This window comes from Haemaphysalis longicornis, unplaced genomic scaffold, assembly GCF_048455015.1.
Source record: "Haemaphysalis longicornis isolate Haplotype H1 unplaced genomic scaffold, Haemaphysalis longicornis Haplotype H1 scaffold_7, whole genome shotgun sequence".
NCBI classification, from domain to species: domain Eukaryota; kingdom Metazoa; phylum Arthropoda; class Arachnida; order Ixodida; family Ixodidae; genus Haemaphysalis; species Haemaphysalis longicornis.
In genome coordinates, this window is record NW_027526422.1 from 19,929,796 (window position 1) to 19,955,076 (window position 25,281).

At 49.4% G+C, this 25,281-nt stretch overlaps 1 protein-coding gene across 5 annotated transcripts in view; it reads left to right on the top strand.

Moving 5' to 3' along the window:
- Dom (domino helicase) overlaps window positions 1-25,281 on the top strand; it is a 104,689-nt gene that overhangs the window by 67,790 nt on the left and 11,618 nt on the right. For 4 of the 5 annotated variants that reach the window (XM_077676213.1, XM_077676214.1, XM_077676218.1 and 1 more), the window contains exons 27-36: window positions 949-1,089; window positions 10,902-10,937; window positions 11,717-11,876; window positions 12,897-13,207; window positions 15,663-15,890; window positions 16,331-16,621; window positions 16,709-17,062; window positions 19,042-19,176; window positions 23,514-23,763; window positions 24,429-24,547. In XM_077676213.1, the coding sequence (XP_077532339.1) occupies window positions 949-1,089; window positions 10,902-10,937; window positions 11,717-11,876; window positions 12,897-13,207; window positions 15,663-15,890; window positions 16,331-16,621; window positions 16,709-17,062; window positions 19,042-19,176; window positions 23,514-23,763; window positions 24,429-24,547 (2,025 nt within the window). The remainder of the gene's footprint in view (window positions 1-948; window positions 1,090-10,901; window positions 10,938-11,716; window positions 11,877-12,896; window positions 13,208-15,662; window positions 15,891-16,330; window positions 16,622-16,708; window positions 17,063-19,041; window positions 19,177-23,513; window positions 23,764-24,428; window positions 24,548-25,281) is intronic. The other variant, XM_077676217.1, reaches the window with a different exon arrangement.

Genomic DNA, 25,281 nt, shown 5'->3' on the forward strand with positions numbered 1-25,281 from the left:
GAAGGAAAACGGCAAGGACAGCTGCTCACAACGCATACATGGCGGCGCCGCGCCAGCAGCGGAGCACATTTGTGCGATTTCAACTGGATACGGATTGGCTGTAGCTCTGGCTCCGCCTTGGCGAAGCGGGCCTGCGCCTCGTGTAAAGACGGCCAGCCACATCGTTATCACCATCAAGCAATGGCGTGCGCCTATGAAGGTTTTTTTTTTTTTTTTTTTTTTTTGGTGGCGGTGTGGCCGCACCGCGCATGTTTTCGGTGAAACTAAGTGTCCTGAATGTATAAAAAGTTACAGATAGCTGGCGCTATGCTTATTTTATTGTAAAATAATTGTTCAAACCCAGCCCAAATCATCGAAAATTTCGTTGAAGCGAAAGCAAGCCTGACAAATGGTTCGTTGTGGCGAGGACTTTGTTGCATGGACTTCTATGGCTGGCTGACGGGGAATTGGAAATATTTCGTTGAAGCGGAAATTTCGTTGAAGCGGCGTTCGTTGTAGCGGGGTTCGACTGTAAATGTATCGCGTTTTTTGTTAAAATGAAAAAAATAGTGTATTTTGTTACATCGGGTGTGTAAGTTTGTTACATTGAGATATGGTAGTAATAAATGAATCTAGAGCCTTCAGTGAAACACGCTTATGACATAAACTTCACCCTAGTAACATTCCCAAGCAGACAACCATGCTGACTAATGCAGCACACTCAGTCCTTTTTATTGTACTCTTGTTTTGAGAATGTCCTGCTGCCAGTTCAAGATGACGGTAGCACAGATTGGCATGTAGCGACCACCTGTCTAGCTAGGCCGTCGTTCAAATGCAGTGTGTGACTTTTGTAGAAGTTTGTGCCTTGTAGCTTTAAAAGGGTGTGGTCCGAGTAGAACTTCTCAGTGTGAGGCTGGGTGGTAAGGAGGAAGGGGCTTCCACTGAGTGTTGCTGCTGTTGCTGCTGCAGGAGGAGATCGAGGCCCAGAAGAAGGACTGGGAGCTGGGTCGCCTCAAGGCCATCAAGGAGGAGGAAGAGCGGCGCGCTGGCTACCGGGACGACGAGGAGGCCCCCGCCCTGGTGTACTCGCGCGAGGACGCCTACACGCAGGTGCCTAAGCGCAGCAGCAGGGCCTCGCGGGGAGGGACCGCCACGGCCAGGGGGGCCGCTGCCAACACCCCGCAGGTGAACGGGGCCGCCCCCAAGCGCACCCGGCGCTCGGCCAGGGCGGCGGAGGCGGCCGCCGCAGCCACTCAGGAGGAGGTGGCGCCGCCTCCCAAGAAGAAGCAAGCGGTCGCCCCCACGCACAACCATCGTCATCAACCACTGCCCGTGGCTGCGACACCGGAGCCGGCACACCAGCGGCCCCGCACCAAGTTGGCCGTGGGCCCGGGCAAAGTGATGCCTCCTTCCGCCGCGGAAACGGTTGACGGCCACGAGCCGGTGGCCAAGAAGCATTCGGCCGAGCACAGAAACCAGATATGCGACAAGGCGAAGGTTGCTGATAGGAATTCGTCGGCCGCGAAGTCGACGCTTCCAACAGCTACGGATAAGACGATACTAAGAGAGGAGGACTTGGCCGTAGAGCAGACGTTGCCGGTAATGAAGGTCCCGGCAGTCGACGGGTCGAGAGTTTCGCTCGAGCCTCCTCAGCAGACTGGAAAGACAAACTTCTTGGAGAAAGCGTTGCGGGCAGGAAAGGTTCCGATATCTGAACCGGTGGGCAATCACGTTGGTGGCGGCCACCAGCCGTCTGCGAAACCCACAGTGAATAGTCCGTGCAGGACTAAAGCTCGCACACAGTCGAACGCCTCCTCCTCCTCCCCGGCATTGAGGCCGTTCTCGAATCCCAACTTGGTCATACGGACGAGGAGGGCACGCGCGGCCGAAATGGGCCCGACGGGTGTGCAGGAGGTGGAGGTGAAGCAAGAACCAAAGCAGTCGCCAAAGGTAGCAGAGGAGGAGGAAACCGTGTCTGAGGAAATTGTCGCGGGTCCAGTAGCGGCCGTTGAGAGTGTGGTAGAGGAAACGGTTGAGGAGGAAGTGGTTGAGGAGAGTGTTGAAGAGATGACGGTTGAGGAGAGTCCGGAGGAGCTGGTAGTGTTGGAGGACACTGTTGAGGAGGTGTTGGTTGTGGAGAATGAGGAGGAAGTGGTGGTAACGGAGGAGGAAGTGGCAATGGAGGAGAGTGTCGAAGAAGTGGCACTGGAACAACAGGGTGAGCCTGAGGAAGGGGAAGAAGCAACGACCAGCATGGGTCAGGAGGAGGAAGAGCAGGTGCTGGAGTTTGTGCTGGATGCAGAGCTTGTGGACGAGATCGGGCCCGACCTCCTCAGCGAGTTTGTGTCCAAGCTCACGCCAGAGCTGTTCTCACGCCTGAGCTTTGTCGGAAACGGAGAAGCTGCGGACGAGACGGAAGAGAGCACTGCCGAAGTGTCGCTGAGTTTTGTCGCAGATTCTGGTGTCGCGGAGGAAGCGGAAGGGAGCACCGCACAGGTGTCGGTCGAGGAGGAGGGGGTGGAAGAAAGTACCGCCCAGATGTTGCTTGAGTCGATGCAAGCGGGCGAGTGTTCTGCAGAAGTCTTGGTCGAGGACGCAGAGGTCGAACAAAGTTCTCTGGAGGTCTCTGTCGAGCAGGTGGAGGACGAAGAAAACACGGTCTCGGTTGAGCAGGTTGAGGAAGAGGAGATGGCTGAAGTCATTGTCGTGCCCAACCTGGATCCCCTGCCCGTACCGGTTCTGGGCGAGGTGGTCATGAATTCCCTGGGTCCAGAGCTGGTCCCTCCGCCGGCCGAGACCACCGTGGTAGTGAGCACAACCGAGGACGAACGGCCGACCCCTCCGACGACGAGGCTTGCGGCCCGATCTCGGCAGCGGCACTCCAGGAGTTCTAGGCGTAGCCGAATCTAGGGGGAAGTTTGGCTTCCACGGCGCTCCCATTGAGCATTTTTCATCCATGTCGATGTGTACCTAGCTGGGTTGGGTGGGTTGTTCAAAGAGGAGGGCCATAGGCATCACACAGTGACTCTGTAAAGTTTCATTAGCTCATTCTTTTTTTATTTTTCCCCTCCTTCTGTGTAAATATAGCGTGGATGTGGGCAAGTGTTTCGCATATGTGGACAGTGGGCGCCTGCGGCATGTGTGATGAATCTTGTGTGTGGAGTTGTGGTGATGAAAGTGCAAAGGACCATGTAATACTACTACCTAGGATCTTTTATGAAAATTTTGAGGAGAGGTCGGCTGCTCCGATGACACCTTTTCAACGAGAGCACCCTCGCGTCGCCTTCTTCGGGTGTGCTCTGGAAAACATTTCAGGGAGAGGCGACACCATCGGCTCTCGCTCTGCTCCTGCCTTGTTCTCTTAAAGCTGCTGTGCCCGGAGTCGTTTTTAGTTGACGCGCCTAAATTGTGTTCGCCAAAAGTGGAGTACTATCCTTTTCCCAGTGTTCTGTACCCCTGTCTCCCCCCTCCCCATTCACATTAGACTGCGCGCGCACCTGGCTGGTTGTTGTGTACAGCTGTGTGTTGGCAGCCTGGGCCGCTTTGTTAAAGCCGAGAGTGGTGCGCATTCAATCATGGTTTTTTCGCGCGTGCTGCGCTCATTTTGCTTCGAAAAGCCGCTGTTTCCTAGCACTTTTCCAACCCCGGGGTCATTTCCTTTTCGGTATTTATGAGCAAAGGGCACACAGTCACCATCTTCCTCATGTTTTTTTTTTTTTCCTCCCGTTTTGTGTTTTCTGTTTTTGTCGCTCGTCCACCCCCCCCCTCCCTCTTTTGTGGCAGGGCTATGATGTTGCTGTGATTGCAGCTTTAAGAAAAAAAAGAAAACCCGAGCGCCAGATCGTGTTAATAAAAGACAGTGAAGCACACTTTCTCTTCGCCTCTGGTGTGTCTCAATTCTTGGGAGAGAGAGAGGTGTGAGCACCCTTCTCAGGTTTTGGTGTCGCACTGTGCCACTCTTGCTCCTAAATGCAGCATTTCTTTTGGTAGAGTTGGCCACCAGGTTTCTTTTTCTTTCTTCTTCCTCCCCTACTCCCTCCCGGTTGTTTTTGTTAGTGCGCTCCTCTCGCACCCCGCCTGTTTTCGCAGCACCTTGCCAATTTCTTTTTTTTTTCTTTCCCACTTGGTGTCGGCTGGTGCGCATTCAACCTAGCCAACCAGCGGCGCCCTTTTTATTTTCCTTTTTACTCCTTCACTTCTGCCTGGGCCAGCTCAGAATTCGAAGCTAAATCTTGCAAACGGCTGGATGGAAGAATTTTTTTGCCTGGTCTAAATTGCGCATTGCAAAGAAGTCCCAGTCTTTTCTTTTTTTCTTCTCTCCCCCAACCCCTCTTTCATTGTCTGGCACCAAAACTTGAAAAGATGGCCGGGCCATGGATTTATCCACCTCTACCAAGAGATGAGATGCATTTGGGTGCGAAGGGCAAGAAGTGTGCATTCATTTTGCAGCGACTTTTCCCTTTCTCTCTCTGAGCTGTATGTGTGCAAGTCAGCCTGGTGGGGATCTGAGAATTTCTTTCAAGACTGCTCGGTGCCTGTGCAGTTTGGTGCCATGGTTCAGAAGAGAAGGGAAAGGTCGCTGCTTAAGTAGTTCCAGTGAAGAACGCTGCCTCACAAAGGTAGGCACTCTTGTCCCGGGACTTTTGGAATTTGCTCATCGACACGGCAAGATGACATTAATGTTTCTGTTGACATATTTTAGGTATTGCAAAAAAATCCTGCACGGAATCACGAGGTAGTCTTTGGCCCTTAGTTCTTATCCTGTTCTCAATTCCACTTTCATGAAAAATGGGTTTGGCAATAAGGAGTACCGTCACCAATTTTCGGGATTAACATTATGGCACATTTAGCCTCTGTTACTCCCCAGAATACGCTGGCTGCAGCAAGAACAGCTGGCATTGCATGGAATGCATTTTAATTTGATTGTATTTATTATATTGCCAGTTGACTAGTTTGGGATAGAGGGACCATACCCCCCTGTATAAAGGATAACGAAGTAATGCAGCTGAGGATTGCGACGTTACTTCACCTGTGCAGCTCGGTGACTGAACGATAACAAACCGATGCAGGTAGCCACAGCTAAAAGTGTTTCCTCTCACTGGAATGTCACGTGTGTAAACGTAGTTCCACAGGGGACGAAAGAGCTAATGTAGTCGACAATTGCAGCAGAAATGGCTATCAGTGCCACTGGTGAAAGTGGTGCTAGATCAGGGGCGGTATTCTCGAGTTTTGTCCCTTTTGCGTCCCTTTCAAAAGTGTCCCTTTTGGCAAGCCCTGATTGGCTAAAAGCAAACAACCGGAAGTGATGTAACGCAAGCACTGCAAACCTACTGCCTGCGCTCACTGTTTGCTTAACCGGAAGTACGTCACGAGGAAGGGGCGCAAAAGGGATGTTTTCAAAAGGGACAGTTACGAGAATACCGCCCCAGGAGGCATTGTTCGAAATATTGCTCAGATCGAGATTTGGTGTTGGTACTCCTTCAAGTTGCATACAGGGTGCTACAGCAAATGGGAGTCTCAAAATTGTTTTGCTGGGCAAAAGTGCCTCTCTATTCGTTTTGTTTCACACTGAAAACGGTGACGGCACTTACCTGAAGAAAAACTTTTTTAAGAGAACCGCTGGTCATCTTGGACTGCATGACTGTCTTGGAAACTGGCCACTACCTGGGCTGTCCACAACAAAATGCAGTGTTGATTTGCTGGGCATTTCATATTTTGTTCTGGATACTCCAAGCGGCACTTCTGTTCCATGATGGTCATGCGGTCCATTATGACCAGTGGTTCTCCTAAAATCGTTCTTGTTCGTTTTCTAAATTAGCGGGCAAGTGTCATCACCGTTCTTGAAAAGTTTAAACGGGACCGGAGAATTGGTTTGTCCAGGAAAAATTTTTATAACCGAGACTTTTATTGTAATACGCCATATTCAAACTAAGTGTGGTCCTGTTAGGTTGCATATATTTTACTTTATGGCCCAGGTTACAATCATCTGTAGGCCTTCACTACACCCTTGTAGCGCTGGTGTTGCACACAAAACCCCAGAATTTCAATCGCATCCAGCTTGCTTAGGTATTCTCTGAAAGGGACACTGAAGCGAGTTATAAAAATAGTCAATTAGCTTACCAGACGATAATGTGTAGGCCATGTTCTGAGTTTTTCCTGCTGATTTAAGCGAGTTTTTTTTCATGAGAAAAAAGCATTTAAAAGTGCTTTTTCCATCACTCAACCCTCCCTGCCATATCTGATTTTGGCTGTGACGACATACCAGCTAATCTGGAGGGCTAAATTTAGCAGGTTTCTTGTATGTACAACCACTAAAACTCGTGCAGGAACAAACAAAGTTCACATTAACCATGAAACAAGTTTAAAATCAATGTTTCAAATACTAATATCACACGAAGTTAAGCGGAAGCCACAAATGGTGTGTGGCGCTTTCTTGTCTGCCGCTGATTGTAGCTAAATTAAGGCTCTTTATTTACGCTTACAACCATTATGAATTCAATGGGCACCACACGATTCAGTCACAAATACGATTTCGCAAAACTGTCTTTAGTGTCCCTTTTCAAGGACAGCCTACAGAAAAGCATATAGATTAATCCTTGCAGTTCGGAAGAGGGGCTTTTTTTTTTTTATGCGAAGAGAAAAATGTGGAAAGGTAGTAATCTGGAATATTTTTAAACAGCACAAAATACCACGAACATTTTAGCGTAGTTGGATTCTAGGTACCCATTTGGGTTCGCGGATGTAAAGGTTTTGCAGGGCTCTGAAACTGCAAGCCTGGCTGAGATCTTTGTCGGTTTGCCAAACAAACAAAGAAAAGCATAAATAATTGGAAGGCACGACGCTGCAATTTTAGAGTTGCTCCATGCTATCAAGCATACTTTTGAGCACAGAGGTACAGGGGGGCATTTAGGATTCTCCTGCAGTTCATTAAGCTTTGCTAGAGCTGCAGAATGCTCTGCCTTCAGCCATTGCTCGAAAAGCAGATTGGGGCTGGTGTTCTTATGAGGCGTATTTTCTTAGCACAGCTTTACAGAATTTGCAGTCAATCTTCTCTCCAGCACCGAGTGAGGACAGTTAGGGTGGTGGTTAGACGGTAGGTGTTAATTACCAGCCCGTACTGATCATTCTATCTGAAATAACTGACATGCTCACATCACCATGTCGTAAGCTAGGGTTTAACATGCCGACACAACGCAGGCGATGAAGTGCGCCGTAGTGGAGGGCTCTAGAATAATCTTGACCACCTGGGGATCTTAAACGTGTGCCGGAATCTCGTACACACGGGCATTTAAGTTTTTTGCCTCCATCAGAAAAGCAGCCACGACGGCCGGGAAACTGTGTCCTCGTGAAGCTGATGCGAAATCTCTTCTTGAAATACCAGTAGCGTGCAAGTGCTTGCAGACCTATGTCCTTGAACTGAGGTAGGGCCCTAGAAACTATCGAGCAAATTTTAAGAACAGCACGCCTGGTCTCGTGGCATGAAGGGCTGTCGGAGGTTATGTGGTGTGGGTCACTTACATTGGATGCTGCTTTCTTTCATCGTAATTTCACTTGCTCATTCTTATGTGGCTTCTAGCAGATGAGTTTAAAGGCACACTGAAGGCAACCAGCAAGTTGGTTTCGAACAAAAGTCCGACCTTCCCACGGCCATTTTAATACTGATTCGGTGCCAAAAGGTGTCTTAATTGCTGAGAAATCGCTAATAAAATGCTGATCAAATATGACACAAACAGTGAATGAAGTCGCTCTTTGCGTCACAAAAAACCAGAAGCAAGCAACGCAGAAGCGATGCAGTGATGCAGTGATTTCAAATAAGTATCCGAATACAACGCTACCGCTTACCGATCGGTTGGGTCAGTTTCAGTCAAATCAATTGCGCTTTCCCAAACTCCCACGTCCTTTGTAACTCTGGACCACCAAGCAAAATGTTCCTTAATGGGACCCGTGATCAGTATTGACACTTTGTTTAAGAAAAAAAATGTCCTTTGGAGGCCCCATGAATGTTGGCATCAAACCAACCGTTCATGCGTAACTCGCACGCTCCCTTAAAAGGCGGTACCACCACCCCAAGTATGGACGAGTAGTGCCATCCAGCGGCAGCCAGGAGAGACATTGCACACGCCAAATGATTAAACGCTTCCAATGCAAGTTGTGCGGTATAGCCAGTGGCGGCGGCGGCACCTGTATTGACGTTTTCGCTATTTCTATGTTTGAAAAAAAAAGCTATGCAAAGAGTGGTATATTTGTGTTCTCGGTGAACTAATCTATCGATCTAGAGCAACTTGTATTTTCACTTCAGTGTCCCTTTAAAAGAATGAGAGGGTTAATCAGTGCTTCAAATTGTTTAATTGGGCAGGAAATTTGTGAGATTAAAAATCTACAATGGCTGGGAAGTCAGTATTGTTCGTGAAGTTTATGAGTTGGGCTACCCAAATAACAGGTTTTAGTTAATCAAAAAACATGCCAAGCTGACACCAGTACAACAAAAAAATTTGGCAACTGCAAAATTGCATTTTTTTAGGCAAGCTTAGACAAATTCACTTGATCGTAGTTGGTATGAACTGTATGGCTGTAGATAGTAATGATTTACATTAGGAATGAGAGAAAATATGTGCAATTGTTGAAGTAAAAAAATAATTTTCACTAAAACAAGCCACTTATTTAGCTACCTTTACGATAGAAATTCTGAATGAGCATAAGTATAGTGCTCTCGCATTCCTCGTTGAGCGTCTTGGGCCAGTGTGAGCTGCAGTAGCAGAGTTGCTTAAGTTTCAAGTTCACAAATGGAAGGGCTGGCGGGCCACACAGCTGTGTTATGATCAGAAACACAACTTCTTGGGAAGTTATGTTTCTTTTAAACTAGTTAAACCCAGATAAACCCAATTTAACTAGTTAAATGCACCCAGTGCTTGCGAAAAGTAGTGAAAGCATAGCTAAGATGTGAACCCCACATATTCTCTTCTTGGTGCTTCAAGAAGACGTCTAGAAGACATAAAATGGGACTGACAGATAGTAGTCTGTTTGGAGGCATCATCTGACAGCCACTGCACATGCAGGCATCAGAGGGTGCCAGTGAGACTGACTAGCAGTGATTGGCTGACTATAGTTCATCTCAGAAGCTAGCTGCAGCACTGTGGAGGCTACATTGTTGTCCCCCTCAGGGCGCCTAACTCACCGCGAAGGAAGCGACAAAAGGGGCGCCGGGGCCGTGTGGTGCCACTTGCCGAGAGGGGAGAAGGGAGTGTCCTTTCAGGACCCCCTTCACGGCGGATTAGGCGCCCTCAGTGGGCGCACTATTGATAACAATGTAGCCTCCACAGTGCTGCAGCTAGCTTGTGAGATGAACTATAGGTGGATCAGTGGCTAAGGCGTTGTGCTGCTGAGCCCAAGGATGTGGGTTCGATCCCGGCCACAGTGGCTGCTTCTCGGATGGAGGTGGAAAGCCAAAATGCCCGCGTGTTGAGATTCGACACGTTAAAGATGCCCAGGTGGTTAAAATTTATCTGGAGCACTCCACTATGGAATGCTTCATATCCCATGTGTTGCTTCGGTGCGTTAAACCCCAATCAATCAATCAATCAATTAATCAATCAAACAAACGATCGATCGATACTGACTAGCAGTTATCTACACTTTCATGTTTCTTAACTGCCACTGAAAGCTATTTTATCCTCCCCCCTCACCTTTCTTTATTTTAGTCGTTTATTGTAGATATTAGCATCTGGACAGATCATAGATGTTCTTTTTTTTTTTTCTCCTGTCTTTTTCCTTTGAGCTTGCCAAGCTCAATCTGCGAATGCAGGCCGTGCGATTCATATTGTTGTAAATGCATGTGCTTGATTGCTACTCCAAACGGCGAAGCAAGGCGGGAGCAGAGCTGAGCAAATGAGTGGAGCGTGAAATGCCATTGTGAAGACATTTTAAAGCCTCTCATTTTTTTTTTTTCGTGCATATACTGCTCACTCGTTCACTTTCAAATTTCACCTGAACTTTGTGTGAACTTTGTGTGTACATGACGTTGCAGCTTATGCAAAAGCGCTTTTTGTAAGGTGGGCACAAAAGTGTTGCAACACCTCGTAAGTGCGAGAAAGCATCACGCCAACGTAGACTGTTTTCCAGAGTGCACCCTGATGTGCAAAACTTAACTGAAAGATTGTGTTGCTGATGAGGGCTGTGCTTGTAACTTATGATCAATGCAGGTCAATGGGAAAGAATAAGTTGTGCTTGAGGGCAAGTTGTTGCAAGGAGCTTGCAAAAGCAGGGATGACATACTCTGCTTTTATTTTATTTTTTATTTATTTTTGTACCTACCTTTGGCAGGTAGGTGTTTTCTTTCATTTGTCCTTTTATAGTACTCTTCAAAGGTGTGCAGCTTCTTCCTAATGTAGAACATCGGACCAAAATGCCCAGACCTTGGAAGACTGAATGCATCTTTGTGCACATGACTGCGCTGTTGGTTACTAAGTTTGCTGGAAACGTGCACAGTGGACTTCCATCGCATTGCTTGCCAAATGTTGCTCAAATTCTTTCAGCAGCGTAAGATGACTGGTGCTTGCCGACCTCTCTGAAGTTCCGGGCTCTTCAAAGGCATCGAAAGCAGCCGACAACAGTTTTAGTGATGTAACCGCCCGACTTGTTGACAGATGTCCTCTGGGGTGTCACATGCTGTTTCTAGTTCTAAACAATTCTCAGTAGCACTCGCCTCACTTGGTACGCTATATAACATCCAGTAAATTGGTGTCTATGGCCATGTGGGCTAGATAGACATTGAACTAATGTGTGAGCAAAGCTTGTCTGAAACAGCCCACAGTCAAATTGATAAATGCCAATTTATGGGTTCTCTCGTTTCTGTGCTCTGCTGTAGACGTCGTTTTGCTGGGGCAGTTGACTCACCCAGGGTTTTCTTTTCCTCCCCTTCACAGATTTACATATCTATGAATGGGCACGAACAAATGCCGGTAAGCAACCTTCCGCACGTGTTCAGACAAAATTGCACCTGCGGGTGCTTGCTGAAGTGCACTGCTTACATTTGTTGTACTAACAGGGAAAATGAGGTCTTGTAGAGTCTGGGCTGTCCTTGGGACTCTCTTTGAAGAGCACTTTGTGAGTTACAATCGCCGTCATCCCCATTTGATCTGCTCAGCCAGCATTCGCATTTCCCGCTCTACGACGGGAAATGCGAATGCTGGCTGTATGGTTCAAGTGGTGTTCAAGAACACCTACTGAGCGGTTAAAGAACACCTACTTGACACGGCAAATACTCGGCGCATCGAGTAGGTGTTCTTGGTTTTACGTTTTCTATCTGGTTAAAACGTTTATTAAAGCAAAACTGAAGCTGTTACAGAAGAGCTACAGATCACAATATGTATGTGTTTTGTATTGTAGCAAGGGCTACAGATCACAGTAATATGTATGCGTTTTCTATTGTAGCAATGGTTAGGAAACGACGGTCGTGTTTACGATGAGGACACGACGTAAATTATTAGCTACTTGTGAAAACGAGTTGTTTATGGTTTTTAATTAAGTGAAATTTGGTTATCAAAAACATACACAGGCAGTTTCAAATTTTTCTGACGGCTACATCCTGATGCGTGTCGCAAAGGGTTATTGCAGAAGCAAGTTAGCCTGCAAAAGAGAAGGAGGAAAGTTATCAAAAAGTAAACTTTATCTTGCACCAGAAAAGTGAACCAGTCATCGACCTTTTGGGTGGAACTTTGTTTTGCCCCGCCACCACCAGATCTGGGCGCCCCCTACGCCACCCCAGGATGAGAACGACCTGTACATTGACTACAGCGTCGGCTTTCTGTACGAGCCCTCCGTCATGTCGGAATCCAGCCTGCCCGCCGTGTACATCAAGAAGGAGGCCAAGAGGCTCAAGGTGGACCCACTGTGCACAGGTGACTTGCTGCTGCTTGCTGCAGTGTGGGCTAAACGTGGGAATTGTAATCTTTATAGCTTATGCTCATTGCTGAATCGGCATGGGAACGGAAGCTAGCAGTCAAGAGCAGTGAGAAAGGCGCAAGTGAAGGAGTCTTTATCTTTTTGGCAGAAACAGATGTGACAGTTTCTTTGCGACGAGTAGGCCAACTATTTCCCCTACGTCTTTTTTGGTGTTCTGATTAGGGCTGATGTGAACATCATTCGAAGCTTTCGAGTATCAATATTAGTAATGTGATGTTCATTTCTTAGTTCAATTCAATAGCAGTATTTGTAAACTTGAAGGCTTTTTTTATTCGTTTGAAAATACAAATGGATAGTTAACCATGTTTTGAAGAATTTGCATACAGAAAATTACCCCCCCCCCCTCATATTAACTACAAAAAATCCTCCTCCTAAAGCACACACAGAATGCTCCCTTTACAACGAACTTAGCATTAGCATTGGCATTAACTGTATCACACTTTATGGTATTACAGTCAACAAAATGGGCCAACTGCCATCAGCAGTGGTTACAGGCTTCCTCACAATGTGTCTGCACTGGCAGGAAAGGGACTTCAAAGCAGCCTTTTCTTTTGGCGTTGGGCCAAGGGCATTCTCTGATAACATGGGCTTACAGGAGTAGATCCTCTCAATGCCTACGTAAGAAAGCTGATGCACAGTGCACAGTTTCCTGGTACCAATTTTGTTGGTGCTAGGATGGGTAGCTTTTGTTATACATTAGAAAAAAATGCCTCCTTTTTGTATTTAGGCCATTTATGAGAACGATAAACTTGTCAGAGTGTATACTTTAAGGAAACCAGGTGGGAAAGTACAAAGAGTATTACATTCAAAACAAAGCATTGAAAACGATGTAGGTAATATCATGGTAGGTAATCATGTAGGTAATCGTAAGTAATATCGTCGGCTGATCATCGTAGGTGGTAATGTTAGATGTGAAATGTTGAGGTGTCTGAGGCGAGCGCCGCTGTTGCGCGCAGTGACAGCAGCGCGCAAGCAGAAGAATCGCAAGGAGGACGCAGTGCACATCCCCAAGTCCCTGTTTGACCGGCCCACGGCGGCCATCCTGAAGATGCGGCGCGAGGCCAAGCTGCAGAAGGTGAAGAACCTGATGGTGTGCGGGGCGGCCGCCGCGGGCGTGCCCCTGCCCCCCAAGGGCCTGGCCGGGCTGGCGCCCACAGTGCGGCCGCCGATGGCCCAGCAGGGGGGCTTCCTGGCGGCGCGCCCACTCCTCGACCTGTCCCCTGACACCCCCGAGTGGCTCATCCATGAGGACTGGGCCATCCTGCAGGTGAGGAGGTGGCCGGGAAGGGGCACAGCTGGATTGGCTTGGCTCGGCTTGGCTCTGGCCACTCGCTCTTCCCTTCGCCATCGAAGGAGGGGGTGAAAGCAGAGTTACTCAATACACCAGTTGAGAAACTCCCCCTCTGCGCTGAGGGCAAACGAGGGCAAGTGTGGGGCAAGCTGACTAGCCTGCCATCTGTCGACAGAAAGATGAAGTAGTACTCGAGCGCTTGCGGCTGCTGGCCATGAAGGAAAAAGAGTGGAAACATAAACATTACCTAATTTCTTGTTGCTTCATTTGAAAAGCAAGCTTTATTTTATTCACTTGAGTTTCACTTGAAGTGTTTAGCAAAGTTCAGCTTTTGTTCTCGAGGTACCACTCCAATTCACTTGCCCCTTCTGTTTCAACGAAGCAAGGGTGCTCGCACGGCTCGGACTTTGAAGCGGAATTTCACAACTGGTGTACAGTTAAACCTCGTTATAACGAAATTGAAGGGGCGCCGCGATTTGCTCGTTATAGCCAATATTTCGTTATAGCCGTAGCCGACCTTTACTGCAAATATTTGCATTGTAGTTACCTAAAACAAAAAGCGGGCGAAATAGCATCTTGCCGCACGGCGGTAGTCAGCAAAATAAACACATTCCGGAGGAAGGAAATATCACGAACCTACTTTATTGCAGTTCAAAACTCGTATTTCAAACAGACTTGGCTCGAAGAAGTCCGTAATTGGACGTTGATGCACCTTCCTGATGCGAGCGATGGCTCGCTCGCTCAGCTGCGGCCGCTATGTTCACGCCATCTCCGCCGCCCTCGTGCGCGCCGAAGTAGCGGCGCAGCACGTCCACCGCATCCTCCGACGCCGTCCTTAGCGCTTCCTTTCACGCCACGTGCAACAGCGCTGACGATGGACTCTCGGTTGCTCACGATGGTGGACAGCGTACTCGTCCACACGTCAAAGTCTCTTGCCACCTTACCACGGAGTGCACCTTACCTTCCTTCGCGCCCGATGCGACGGCTTTTATCATAGCCGTCTTCTGTTCAAGCGTGATAGCCTTTAGCTTTCGCTTCCCGCCTGTCGCACTCGCGTTGTTGGAATCACGCGAGCAGTACGATAAAAGATAAGGCTGAAGACTGCCAAAACCCACGCACACGCAACTACGCAGCGACGTCGGCGATACGAACAGGGGAGGAGGGGGCAGGGGGGGAGAGGAAGGCGACGCATTGGGGCTCTTCTCGGACTCACCGCGGATAGTCCGCGGGTAGTCCGAGGATTCCCCGACGCCATAGGGATGCATGTGAAAATCGAACGTCGGACTGCTTCTTGGGGAGCCCGCGGTGAGTCCAAGACTGTAAATCGAAGGGCCCCATTGTCTGCATGCCGTGCGCAGCGAGAGGAGGGTGGGAATGGCTTCGCGGGCGCAGCGTCCGCATGGCGCGCCATCCAGCTTCGCGCGCGTGGCGGGAGTTTTGAACTGCTAATACAGTTGCCGCGTCGCGCACTGTCTCAAATCCGCATTGCGCACTGTTTAAAAATTAGCTAAAAATTTGATTTTTCAACGAAATTTGTTCGTTATATCCCGTAACGGGCAAATTTTACCTCGTTAAAACGAGGTTTTAAATACATTGGTTTCTATGGGGACTTTCAAGGGGAATTACGATTTGCTCGTTATATCCATTATTTCGTTATAGCCCGTCTCGTTATAACGAGGTTTAACTGTATATTGAAGAACTGTGGGTGAGAGGATGTCATGCACTTGCGGAGTAATGCCTTCACCCAAGTATTGGAAGCAAGGAAGACCCATGATGCATCTTGCTTTCACGTCGGTGTAAATACAGCAGAGTATTCTGAGCCCAGCAGTGTAACAGCGATTTGACATGTCCTGAAGGCATGCCAACATGGAAATGACCTCGCTAGAGTAGGCTGGAAAGCAGCTGCTACATCGCGGATGTAGTGAGAGGTGGGTAATTGCTGACACAGTGTGGTCTGTTTTGTCGAAAGATGTTTTAGCTCACCGTGCCCTGTTCGTTGCAAGCATTGCAAAGCAGTGAATGCATGCTGCCGCACGATGTCACAGGGTTGATTCCAGGTCATTGTGGTGGCCATGTTTGTAATGGATGTGAAGTGTGACAACCGCTGTGTGAGCAATGTGAATAAGATTTCAGCATGCTTTTGTTGAGGAACTAGAGGTGACTTACTTTTACCTCTAGCGCTTCGCATTGACGGCGGCACACTCTCTTTCTTCCTTTCTCACCTCCTTTCTTTCCTTCTTTTCTTTCCTTCTTTTCTTTCCTTTCTTTCTTTCTTTACAGAAGGATCGGGCAAGTCAATCACGAATTTTTTTCCCCCATCATTTTGTCAGCGTGTCACTGTTCTTGTTGTTGTGGATTGACTTTCTCAGTGCTCCTATTGAGAACTCTGTTCTTCCCCCCTGTGGTGGTGGTGGTGGTGGCCTGCCCTCAGGTGATCCAGCAGATGCAGGACATCCCCCTGAACCTGACGGTGCTGTCTCCGGGCCACACTCCAAACTGGGATCTGGTGTCGGACGCGGTCAACACGGTCAGCCGCATCTACCGGTCGCCCAAGCAGTGCAAGGACCGCTACGAGGCGGTCATTGTGCCTCGCGAGGAGGGCAAGATCCTCTACGACACCAATCCCAAGAAGCAGAAGAAGACCAAGGGCATCTACAAGGTGAGTGGAGTGCTGGCAGTTCTCACCTCCTTTCCCCAAACCCTCATGCACGGGCAGCAGACAGACGTACAACCAGGCTGGCAGAAGAAACTATTTAAATGAAACTACTCTAAGCAAGGTGATTGAGATTATCTGGAGCAATGCATTTTCGGAATAAACTACGCCAGTTGTTTTGCCTCTAGGTGTGGAATATGTGCAAGTGGGTGCATAGTTACAGCATAACTGTTTAACGAAAGTTCATTTGCATCTCATCAGTTGCTCTGGCACGCATATTTATTCCAAATCTGACGCATAGCTAGATGTTTGCTCTTAAATACTTAGGTGTCAGGGCTAGTATACCAGCAGTGGTTCTCACGACTTAATTAACACACAACAGCATTTGAAGGACTCCCGTTGCTCTGGTGTGGTGGCGACGGTGCTTCCCTCTGCCCCCCGTGCAGACCAAGAACAACAAGCCGATGCGCACGGGCCAGCTGTTCTCCCAGGACTGCAACCAGGCGTTCAGCCTGCTGTATGGCACCCGCTTTGACACCATCCGGGGTGTGGCGAGCAAGCGGACGCCCACGCTCAAGCCGCACTTCACCAACCCGACGGCCAAGAATCCCAAGCACGCGGCTGTGCTGGCTGAGAACGGCATCTGCTACGACCAGCCCCTCAACCCGGTCCGGCTGGCCGCCCTGCGCGCCGAGCGCATCGCCCGCGAGAAGCAGAAGAACCAGGTGGCCGCGGCGGTGAGGCTTCTCGGGGCCTTTGGGGAGGGCGGGGGAAGCGAAACACCTGCTGGGAGCATGCGTGACACTATCGTGCGATGCGCGCAGGTGGCAGCTGAGGCCCAGCGCCAACAGCAGGTGCAGCAGCAGCAGCAGCAGGGTGGGCAGGTGGTGGTGGCCGCTTCCCCCGCCTCCTCTCAGCAGCAGCCGCAGCAGCCCCAGCCCCAGCAGGCCCCGCAGGCAGTTGTGGGGGCCACCCAGGCAGTGGTGGCCAGCAGCAGTCCGGCGACCACAGTGGGAGGCCTGGTGGCGGCCAGCCCGGCGACCGCAGCAGCACTGCTCGTCCACCAGCAGCAGCAGCAGCAGCAGCAGCAGCAGCAGGTGGCTGCCACCCAGGCGGTGCTCGCCACCCTCGGACAGGCCCAGCAGCTGCAGCCCATGGCTGCGGCACAGCTCTCCAAGGCAAGCCCTGGGATGCAACTGCTGCCTCTGTTCCCTACTGATGCACACACGCGTGCTGTTGGGTGTAAAGTAAAACACTCTCCTTAATGCATACCCTGCAGCTTAAAAGCCATAGCTCGTCTCGATATTCTTCATCCCCTGTATTCATCCGATATTCTCGTGGCCCGGGATGAAGCCTCAGGAGGAGGAGTAAATGTCTCTATGGAGTAGTTTCCCCTGGGGGTAGAGCCAGAGCTGGTCATCAGGGTCTGAACTGGACAGCGCTCTCTCCCAGTACTTAGGGGAGGGAAAAGGCAGGGGGTATTAAGGGTGGCCAATCCCACGAGCCAGTACAGTCTACGCTCGTTACAGCGGATCCGGCAACAACAGACTTTCGGTTACAACAGACCATTTCTGTTGGTTTGTCTGGTACCCATGCATTTTAAATGGAGTCCACTCCGCTCACAACGGACCCGGCTAGAGCAGACTATCGGCTACAACAGACTAAATTTTAGGCAAAAATTGTTTCGACTGAACGTTTATAGCGGACTTCCGCGGGGCCGGCGCCCGGTGTGCTTTTTCGTTTATTTTGGCAAGAAAAATATTATGTCTGGCAACATTGCTGGCAGCCGGGTCGTTGGCGCAGCCAAGCCAAGCCAGTGGCTTTTTTTTTTTGTGCGACCAGCGGCATGAGCGGCAGGGTAGCTGATTTCACTGTCGGATAAATTAAGCGTAATTAACGCTGTTGAACACGAGGAAAAACAGGCTGACATCGCCAGAAGTACAGGCCTGTCTAAGCACAGTGTCCGCTGTACCGTCAAGAACAAGGCCGCTGCCGATAAACGCGACTCCGGTGAGATTGAAAACAGGGCAATCGAATACTCGAAGTGGTGCACTCGGAGGCGAGTCTGCCCTCGTCAGTTTTTTTTATGCAATAAAAAACTCGGGTTCAGTGAAGTTCGGCTTTTATTATTCCCACGCATGCATCGTTCCCGTTCCGTTCGGCGAAAAAGGTAAGAAATGCCTCAAGTAGGGGTTGTTCCCCATCCATTGTGTGCAATCTGCCGGTAACCGTGCGCAGTCCAACTGGTCTAACTTTCGATGTTACAGCTGACCGTCATCAGATTATTTCATTACATCTGTTTCAATGACCAGAATAAAATCGCTAAAAATGTGGAATCTGCCTTGAGGGAACGTCAGGCAGCGATCCGATTTGTTTGACGAACGGTTTCGGGAAAACCTGCCTCGTCGTGAGGGGATTTAAAAGAGCCTAGCTAATGCTGATGGGCACGACTGATGTTTTATAGCTGGTTTATAATTGCGCCTAGTTATATTCTTGCGTTATTTGCTCAGCTCATCTTGCGTCTTTACACGCTTGACCACATGCGCTAGGCCTTTTCGAAGTGCCGGTGCTAAGTTTTGGAAACGGTGTTTACGCGATTCTTTGCCCTCGCGCGAACACTGTGCAGAGGTGCTGCAGGCGTGTAGAAAGAACAAAGTGTATGTACTATGCATGCAATATCGGTCAAAGTACCCACTGTAGGGCTCATAGCCCCCCCCCCCCTCCCCTCCGTCGGATACTGCATACTTCGGCTACAGCGGACGTTTTTTTCCGGATTCAGAGGGTCCGTTGTAACGGGCGTAGACTGTATTTCCAGCTTTGCCACAATTCTACTGTAACGTTGATTGCTCACGGCAGGGTGTGTAGCATTACTGGAAAGGCAGGATTATGCAGGGACGACCGAGCTGCTTGTATTGTGTTGTTGTGTTCAGGGGTCTTCGAGGTGTTTTCTACTTATCAATGGCGTTCCCTCATTAGTGAAACTTGCATGGTCTGAGCTTACAATGTGTAGATTCACTATATATTATTAAGAAACTGCTATTAAAGATTATGATCTATCCTGTGATGCGTAAATCAAAACTTATTTGTTTTGACTGATTGGCACACCCCCATGTGCGACCAGTGTTAATTGGTTGCGGGTCTGCCCTCGGCCTTGCAGGGTGTCACGACGGTGGCACTGGCCAAGTCTGGGGGCATCCTGGTGAGCACCGCGGTCACAGCCACCACAGCTGCTGCTGCCACTGCGGGGGCTGTGGTTAGCGCTGCCCCGACGTTCGCCCTCACCAAGGTTCCCGTGAGTGGGCTTTCTCGTTCCTTCCTGGGCATCGCATGCAGTGATATTGCAACAAACTTGGAAAGGGCAGAAAACGGGGGCCAGAGGCATTTCGATCCAAAGTTCTGGCATATTGCAGAACTCCTCAGCGCAAAATGCGATGGCTTCTCTTCTGACATTAAGCCCTGACTCACGAACGTGTCCCTTGCACCTGTAATCAGATGCGCTTATTGTGTTCATTTCTTGGCATCATTAGCTGTTGTGATACTATGTAACGCGCACTTTATTCACCCTCATATTCACAAACCTAACTAAAAGGGATCCAGCAGCACGCTTTGAGCAGTGCAAATAGACCTGCGTGACGTTTAGATTACACTGCCAGGAATACTTGAGCCAAATATTACACGTGCACGTGAAGCAGCGGTAAGCACGCAAACCACGGTGAAAGACATGAAAAAAAAAAAAAAAAAAACAACCGCGCTCTTTTCAATTTCCCTCATTAAGCATGACTGGTACCGGTTTAGTTACGTCATTTCACCGGTGGCCGTCCTATTGGCTGTTGCTGGTCGACTTCACAGCTTATTTTTCACATTGCCTGTGGCGATCCGCCGTTGTCAGTGCCGTGCACCAACCTCTTCTATGCCTGAACATTTTGAACAGTTTTGGCGTTTCTTTTGTGTTTTGCATGTGCGCGGAGTTGAGGGATGAACTAAATTTCTTTTTCAACCAGACCAGTTAACAACACACGTTTATTGCTTCAAAAACGCCTTACCAGCCTAAGCCCGCGCGCTTGCGAGCAGGCAGCAATGCCTGCTTTTTTGTTGCACCAGACCGTAAATAGACCCCTCCATGTTAAGGAGAAAAACAGAAAACTCTCCGACCTGTGATATATCAATGGTCACCGAAGAGAATGTCATGAGCTGCTCCCTCTTGCATGCGCAGCTTTTTTTGCATAGTCCGTGGTCGAGTTGAGAGGGAATGATTATGTGCGATTTTTCATCGTGCATAGTTTCGGTGATAGTGAACGGAATTTTATAATTCTTGTGGGAGGAGATTGCTGGGACAACACTTTATTCCAAAATTGGATACGAGGAGTCGGTGGTAAGTGCTGCAGAGTCCCTTTAGGTATAACTTTTGCCTTGCGACGCTTTTTAGCGCCTTAACGAATTTCTGAGCCAAAGTAATGCTGAAAGGGTGCTTTATCGCGAGATTTTTGGCCCGAAAAGTAAGCTCTGCTTAAAGGGACCCTGCAACACTCTTTGAGCAGTGCAAGTAAACCTGCGCGACGTTTAGATTACACTGCCAGGAATACCTGAGCCAAATATTACACGTGCACGTGAAGCGGTGAGCGCGCAAATCGATGTGAAAGACGTGGAAAAACCAACCGCTCTCTCATCAGTTGTCCTCATTATGCAACCCCTGGCATGGCCTAAGGGACGTCACATAGGCCATGGCTGCCCGATCGGCTGTCACTGGTCAACTTCGCGGCTAGATTCTCCCATTTCCGTCGTCGTCATCGCTGTGTACGAACCTCTTCTATGCCTGAACCTGTAGGCATAGTTTTGCCGTTTCTTTTGTGTTTTGAGTGCGCGTGGAGTTTGAGCGATGAGCTCAATACTTCCCTTTCAACGGGACCACTCGACTACAAACGTTTATTGCTTCAAAAACGCCCTACCAGCCCGAGCGCGCACTTGCGAGCAGGCATGGGTTTTGTAGCACTAGACCGGAAATAGGCCCCTCCCCGTTGCGGAGAAAAGGAGAAAACTACCCGGCATGTGATATACGGAAGGCCGCCGAAGAGAACGCCGCGAGCCGCCCCCCTCTCCGGGAGAGAGCGCGCAGCTTTCGTCGCGTTGTCCGCGGTCGAGTTGAGAGGGAACGATTATACGCGATTTCTCATCACGCGTAGTTTCGTTAAAGGGGCCCTGAAAGGCGTTTTGAGCACACTAAATTGACTAGCGCAATCGTTAGATTGGGTCGTCAACATCATCTGTGCCAAGTATTACTCTTTTACGCGCAGCGGAAAGCTCACACTTTTGTTGCAAAGTTTGTCGCTTTTTTCTCACCCTTTCCTTCGTGTTTTTGGACGCCGCCATCTTCACATGTCTACATCATCAATTCCCAGATGTTCGTCATGAGCTAGACATCCTGCTATTGGGCGGCTTTTTCACGCACTTCCGGCAAAGAGATGAGTCGTCTGCTCAGCGTCGGCTCGCCGGCTGATCTGCCAGCGGTGTGCCGGAGTGCTTGGACATTTTACGACAAACGAAACAAGTGTAAACAAACTCTTAACCGTTTGTATTGAATGCAACACGGCCATAACACGACATGAATATTCTCTTACCTGAGTACGTTCCATAAAGAAAGCGTTGAAGACCGTGGCACTTCTTTCGTACAATCGCAAAGAACGCCCTGAGCCGAATGCCCGGGTTTGACGCATACCGTTTATTCAACTTCCAAACAATCCAGAGATGCGTTTCGAACGAACACAACGTCACAACATGCGTTGCAAGTCCGAACCGCGATTGACAGACGATGGGTTGCCTCCTCCTGCCCCTCGTAAATTCGGCACTCACCTCGCGCGCGGTTTGCGGGGACGAACAGCAAGTCACTTAACTCTGGCGCACAAGCCGAGATGGCTTTTAGCCACGCACACTGCATATACCCCATGCGAGGTTGAGAAGTACGCCTCTTGAGAAAGATAATCCAGACCATGGGAAGCACTATCCACCCGCAGAAGCACAACGTCGCATTTCATCGCGAAACAAAGGCGTACAGAACACACACACCATCGCCTCCTGTAATGCCAAACGCATCTCGCACTTCCAAATGGGAGTGAGTAGTATGCCTGCAGTGCCCATATGCCGCGAGGTGGGGCCCCAAGCTGAACCGAGATCACGCAACCGTAACTGACTCCTAGCGGTTTGTGCCTTGTTGCCAGGGCAACCGATGTTTGATATTGTCAAAGAAATGCTGCTCGCTCCAGCGCTAGAAAGCTCAGAGCCGCGGCGGAGCATATTTTGCCAACGTTGCCGCTCTCCACCACACGTCGCCCTAAGCTGAACTGGCGTTTTGTGCACGGGTTCTGTATAGGTTTAAAATGTCTTTTTCACATGCCGCCGGCAGAAATTACCACCGCCACAAAATAAGACCCCGCACTAGCGGGGCCACATCTGATACGGCGCTTTTTGGATAAACAGTGCTCGGTGCATGAAGGACCGAGCGCACGGTCCTCCCCGAGCGGCTGCGAGTTCGCTGCCGATTAAAAGTCACGTGCTGCCCTTCAGCTACGCACACCGCGAAAGGGCAAGGCCAGGCCGCTGCACAAATGCGGCCAGATTTTTCGTTCGCTTTTCCAGCCTTGATCGGAGTGAGGGATTCAAGGTGTCAACAAAGCTTGCCCGTAGCAGATGGCGGTATGAGCAGCGCGATAGCGGAAGTACGTCACCGCCGAGGAGCGCAGCATCATGGGAGGGAAGGCTCGCTCGCCGTCAACAGCGGAGAGTAAGTCGAAAGGAGGAGGAAACGCGGCGCGACGATAATGCGCGGTTTTTGATTTACGATTTCTCAGCTAATACACATCGCTTCAACAAAATTCTTGCGGGAGGAGATTGCTTATACATTGCTTTATTTGGTTACATGTACATCCACGCATCGGCGGAAGGTATTTCAGGACCCCTTTAATTGTGAACGGATTTTCATAATTCTTGCGGGAGGAGATTTCTGGGACAATAGACTTTACCCCAAAATACATTACTAGTAGTCGATGGCAAGTGTTGCAGGGTCCCTTTAAAGTAGCTCCCAACTTAGCTTAAGCGGGCCTTTTAATGACCAATCAACGTTGCTAACTACGACGATAGCTTAGCTAAGTCTGCAAATTTCGCACGTCGTATGTACGACAGTAGTAAATCTGAGAAGAATGAAGCTCTTCTTGCGCAAAAGAACGATTCATGTGCACATGTTGGATACCATGATGCGGCTTTGTATGCACAGACCTGCGACTGGCCGGTACGACGCGTGAGGCAGCCAGCGCTGGCACTGTCTCTGCACATGGAATGAACAGTCGACTGCGTGGATACTGAGGAACATACTGGGAGACGGGACTACAAGGGGAGAGGACCAATAACTCAGTGGAGGGATGACGTGAGGGAGTAGTTTGGTGGCTAGAGTGAACTGGGACAGGACAGGATTGGAGAGGTGGAGGTTATTGGGAGAGGCCTTTATCCTGTATAAAACCAGCTGATGATGGTGACGATGATGATGATGGTGGTGGTGATGATGCACCTCGGTGTGTGTCACAGCCTGTGTGAAGTGTTGGTGCAGCAAAAGCCAAAATGTGCCCCTCGACTGGAACCCAGGTGACGGCGGTTGCGACGCTGAGCCCCGCCACCTTGCGGCCCCAGCGCCCGCAGTCGGCGGTCGTCACTGCGGCGACCACCATGACCGTCCAGGAGATGGTGGCCGTGGCAACGGGGCAGGTGCGCGCTTTGCCTGTTAGCGGCACCATCACCACAGCGGCCGGCACCACTCCAGCCGTTGTCTCTGTCACAAACCTCACATCCGCCCAGCTGCAGCCCGCCCCACAGAGGATCTCCGCTGTGGCAGCCGGTGAGGGAGACGTCTCTTGCTAACCAGTCAGCATTTGCTTTGTAAAGCATCTGATGCTTGGGTATTGCCACCTTACTGTTTCACACACCAGTAAAGAGAGAGTCGAGAGAGGTAGAGATAGAGAGAGGGCTTTATTTGATGCCTGAGATGGGTTCTGAAAGGTGGACATTTTGGACGGTCTCCCTCCCTCAGCCGTCAGCCAGGTATCCTTGGATCCTAGCAGCAGCTTCGGCCATACAAACTGCTGTGAGTTGTGGCTCCGGATCAAAGCTGAGCAGAATAGTCTCCCGATCGTCTATTGTCTCAATACTGTACTTCTTGAGTGTGTTTATATCTTCGTAGCTATCGTTGGCGGTTGCACCTTTGTGCAGCTCATGGCAAGGCCATTCTAAGTAAAGTAGGTCCACTATGCTGTTGCACATAGTGCGGAGGACTGAATATACATCTTCGTAATAGCGATTGAGAGAAGTGGGACACGCAAATGTGTCTGTATGCACCTGTCACCATGTGGCTGCCTCTTTTCTGGCAAAGGTATGGTGGGCTGGTAAATGTTTGCGTGTGGCTAATCTGTTGTGATTTATGGTATCACTTTATGTGACTAGCCTGTTTTGTAATGTCTCCCTCTCTCTCTCTCTTTTTTTTTTTTTTTTTTTCGTTGCGTACAGTGACTGCAGCCCAGGGGGTGGCCACAGTCCAAGGTGGCCGGAGCCTCACTGCATCCCAGGTGCAGGCAATGCGCCAGGGGAATTTCCTGCGGCAGCAGCAACAGCAGCAGAGAATGCAGGTAATGCTGTGCGGGGCAGTTTCCGTAACTCCGCGTTGCCTTTGACTTTTTGTTTTCGAGAATTGTGCGTGGGTGGTACCATGCTTCTTGCTTTTTTTTTTTTTCCTAATGGGCCACTTATAATAAGTTGAGGGGATCAACTATTGTCGCAGGGATCGCAGGTAGAGTACAAGAAGTGGAATTTGAGGGACCGGGAATGTGAAACTGCAGGGTTAATTTTTCTTTCAGAGTAGCTGGAAAGACTATAGTTTCGGGTGATGGGTGGTAGGGCACACGCACTCACAGTGCATGTTGTCTCACCGCTTTTCATGTTGGTGGTGAGCAGATGACATGCTGTTACAAGGGGACGGTAGGGTTGTGCGAATATCCTAAACTTTTGAATATAAATGTGAACTGATAAATGGGACAGATAAATTGGCTTCATCATAAGCGATACTCTGTTAAAAGCATCGCTTTTGTTGAGATAGCAGAGATTTGCTGTCGTTGCAATGAAGTAAGTATTATGAAACATTTCAAATGAAGTGACATTGTGAATAAAATGACTTTGTTATAACTAGGGTTCCATATATATTTGATTCGGCTTTGAATTGAGTAGCATTATTCGAGAACACTTAATATTTTCGAAGTATTTCGAAGATTGAGAATGCAACTGGGTGGTTGTTTTAATAAACTTGGTTACATTAAATTATGCCCTGTTGAGTGGGCACCCACCCAAATTTGCAAAAGCAGTCTGG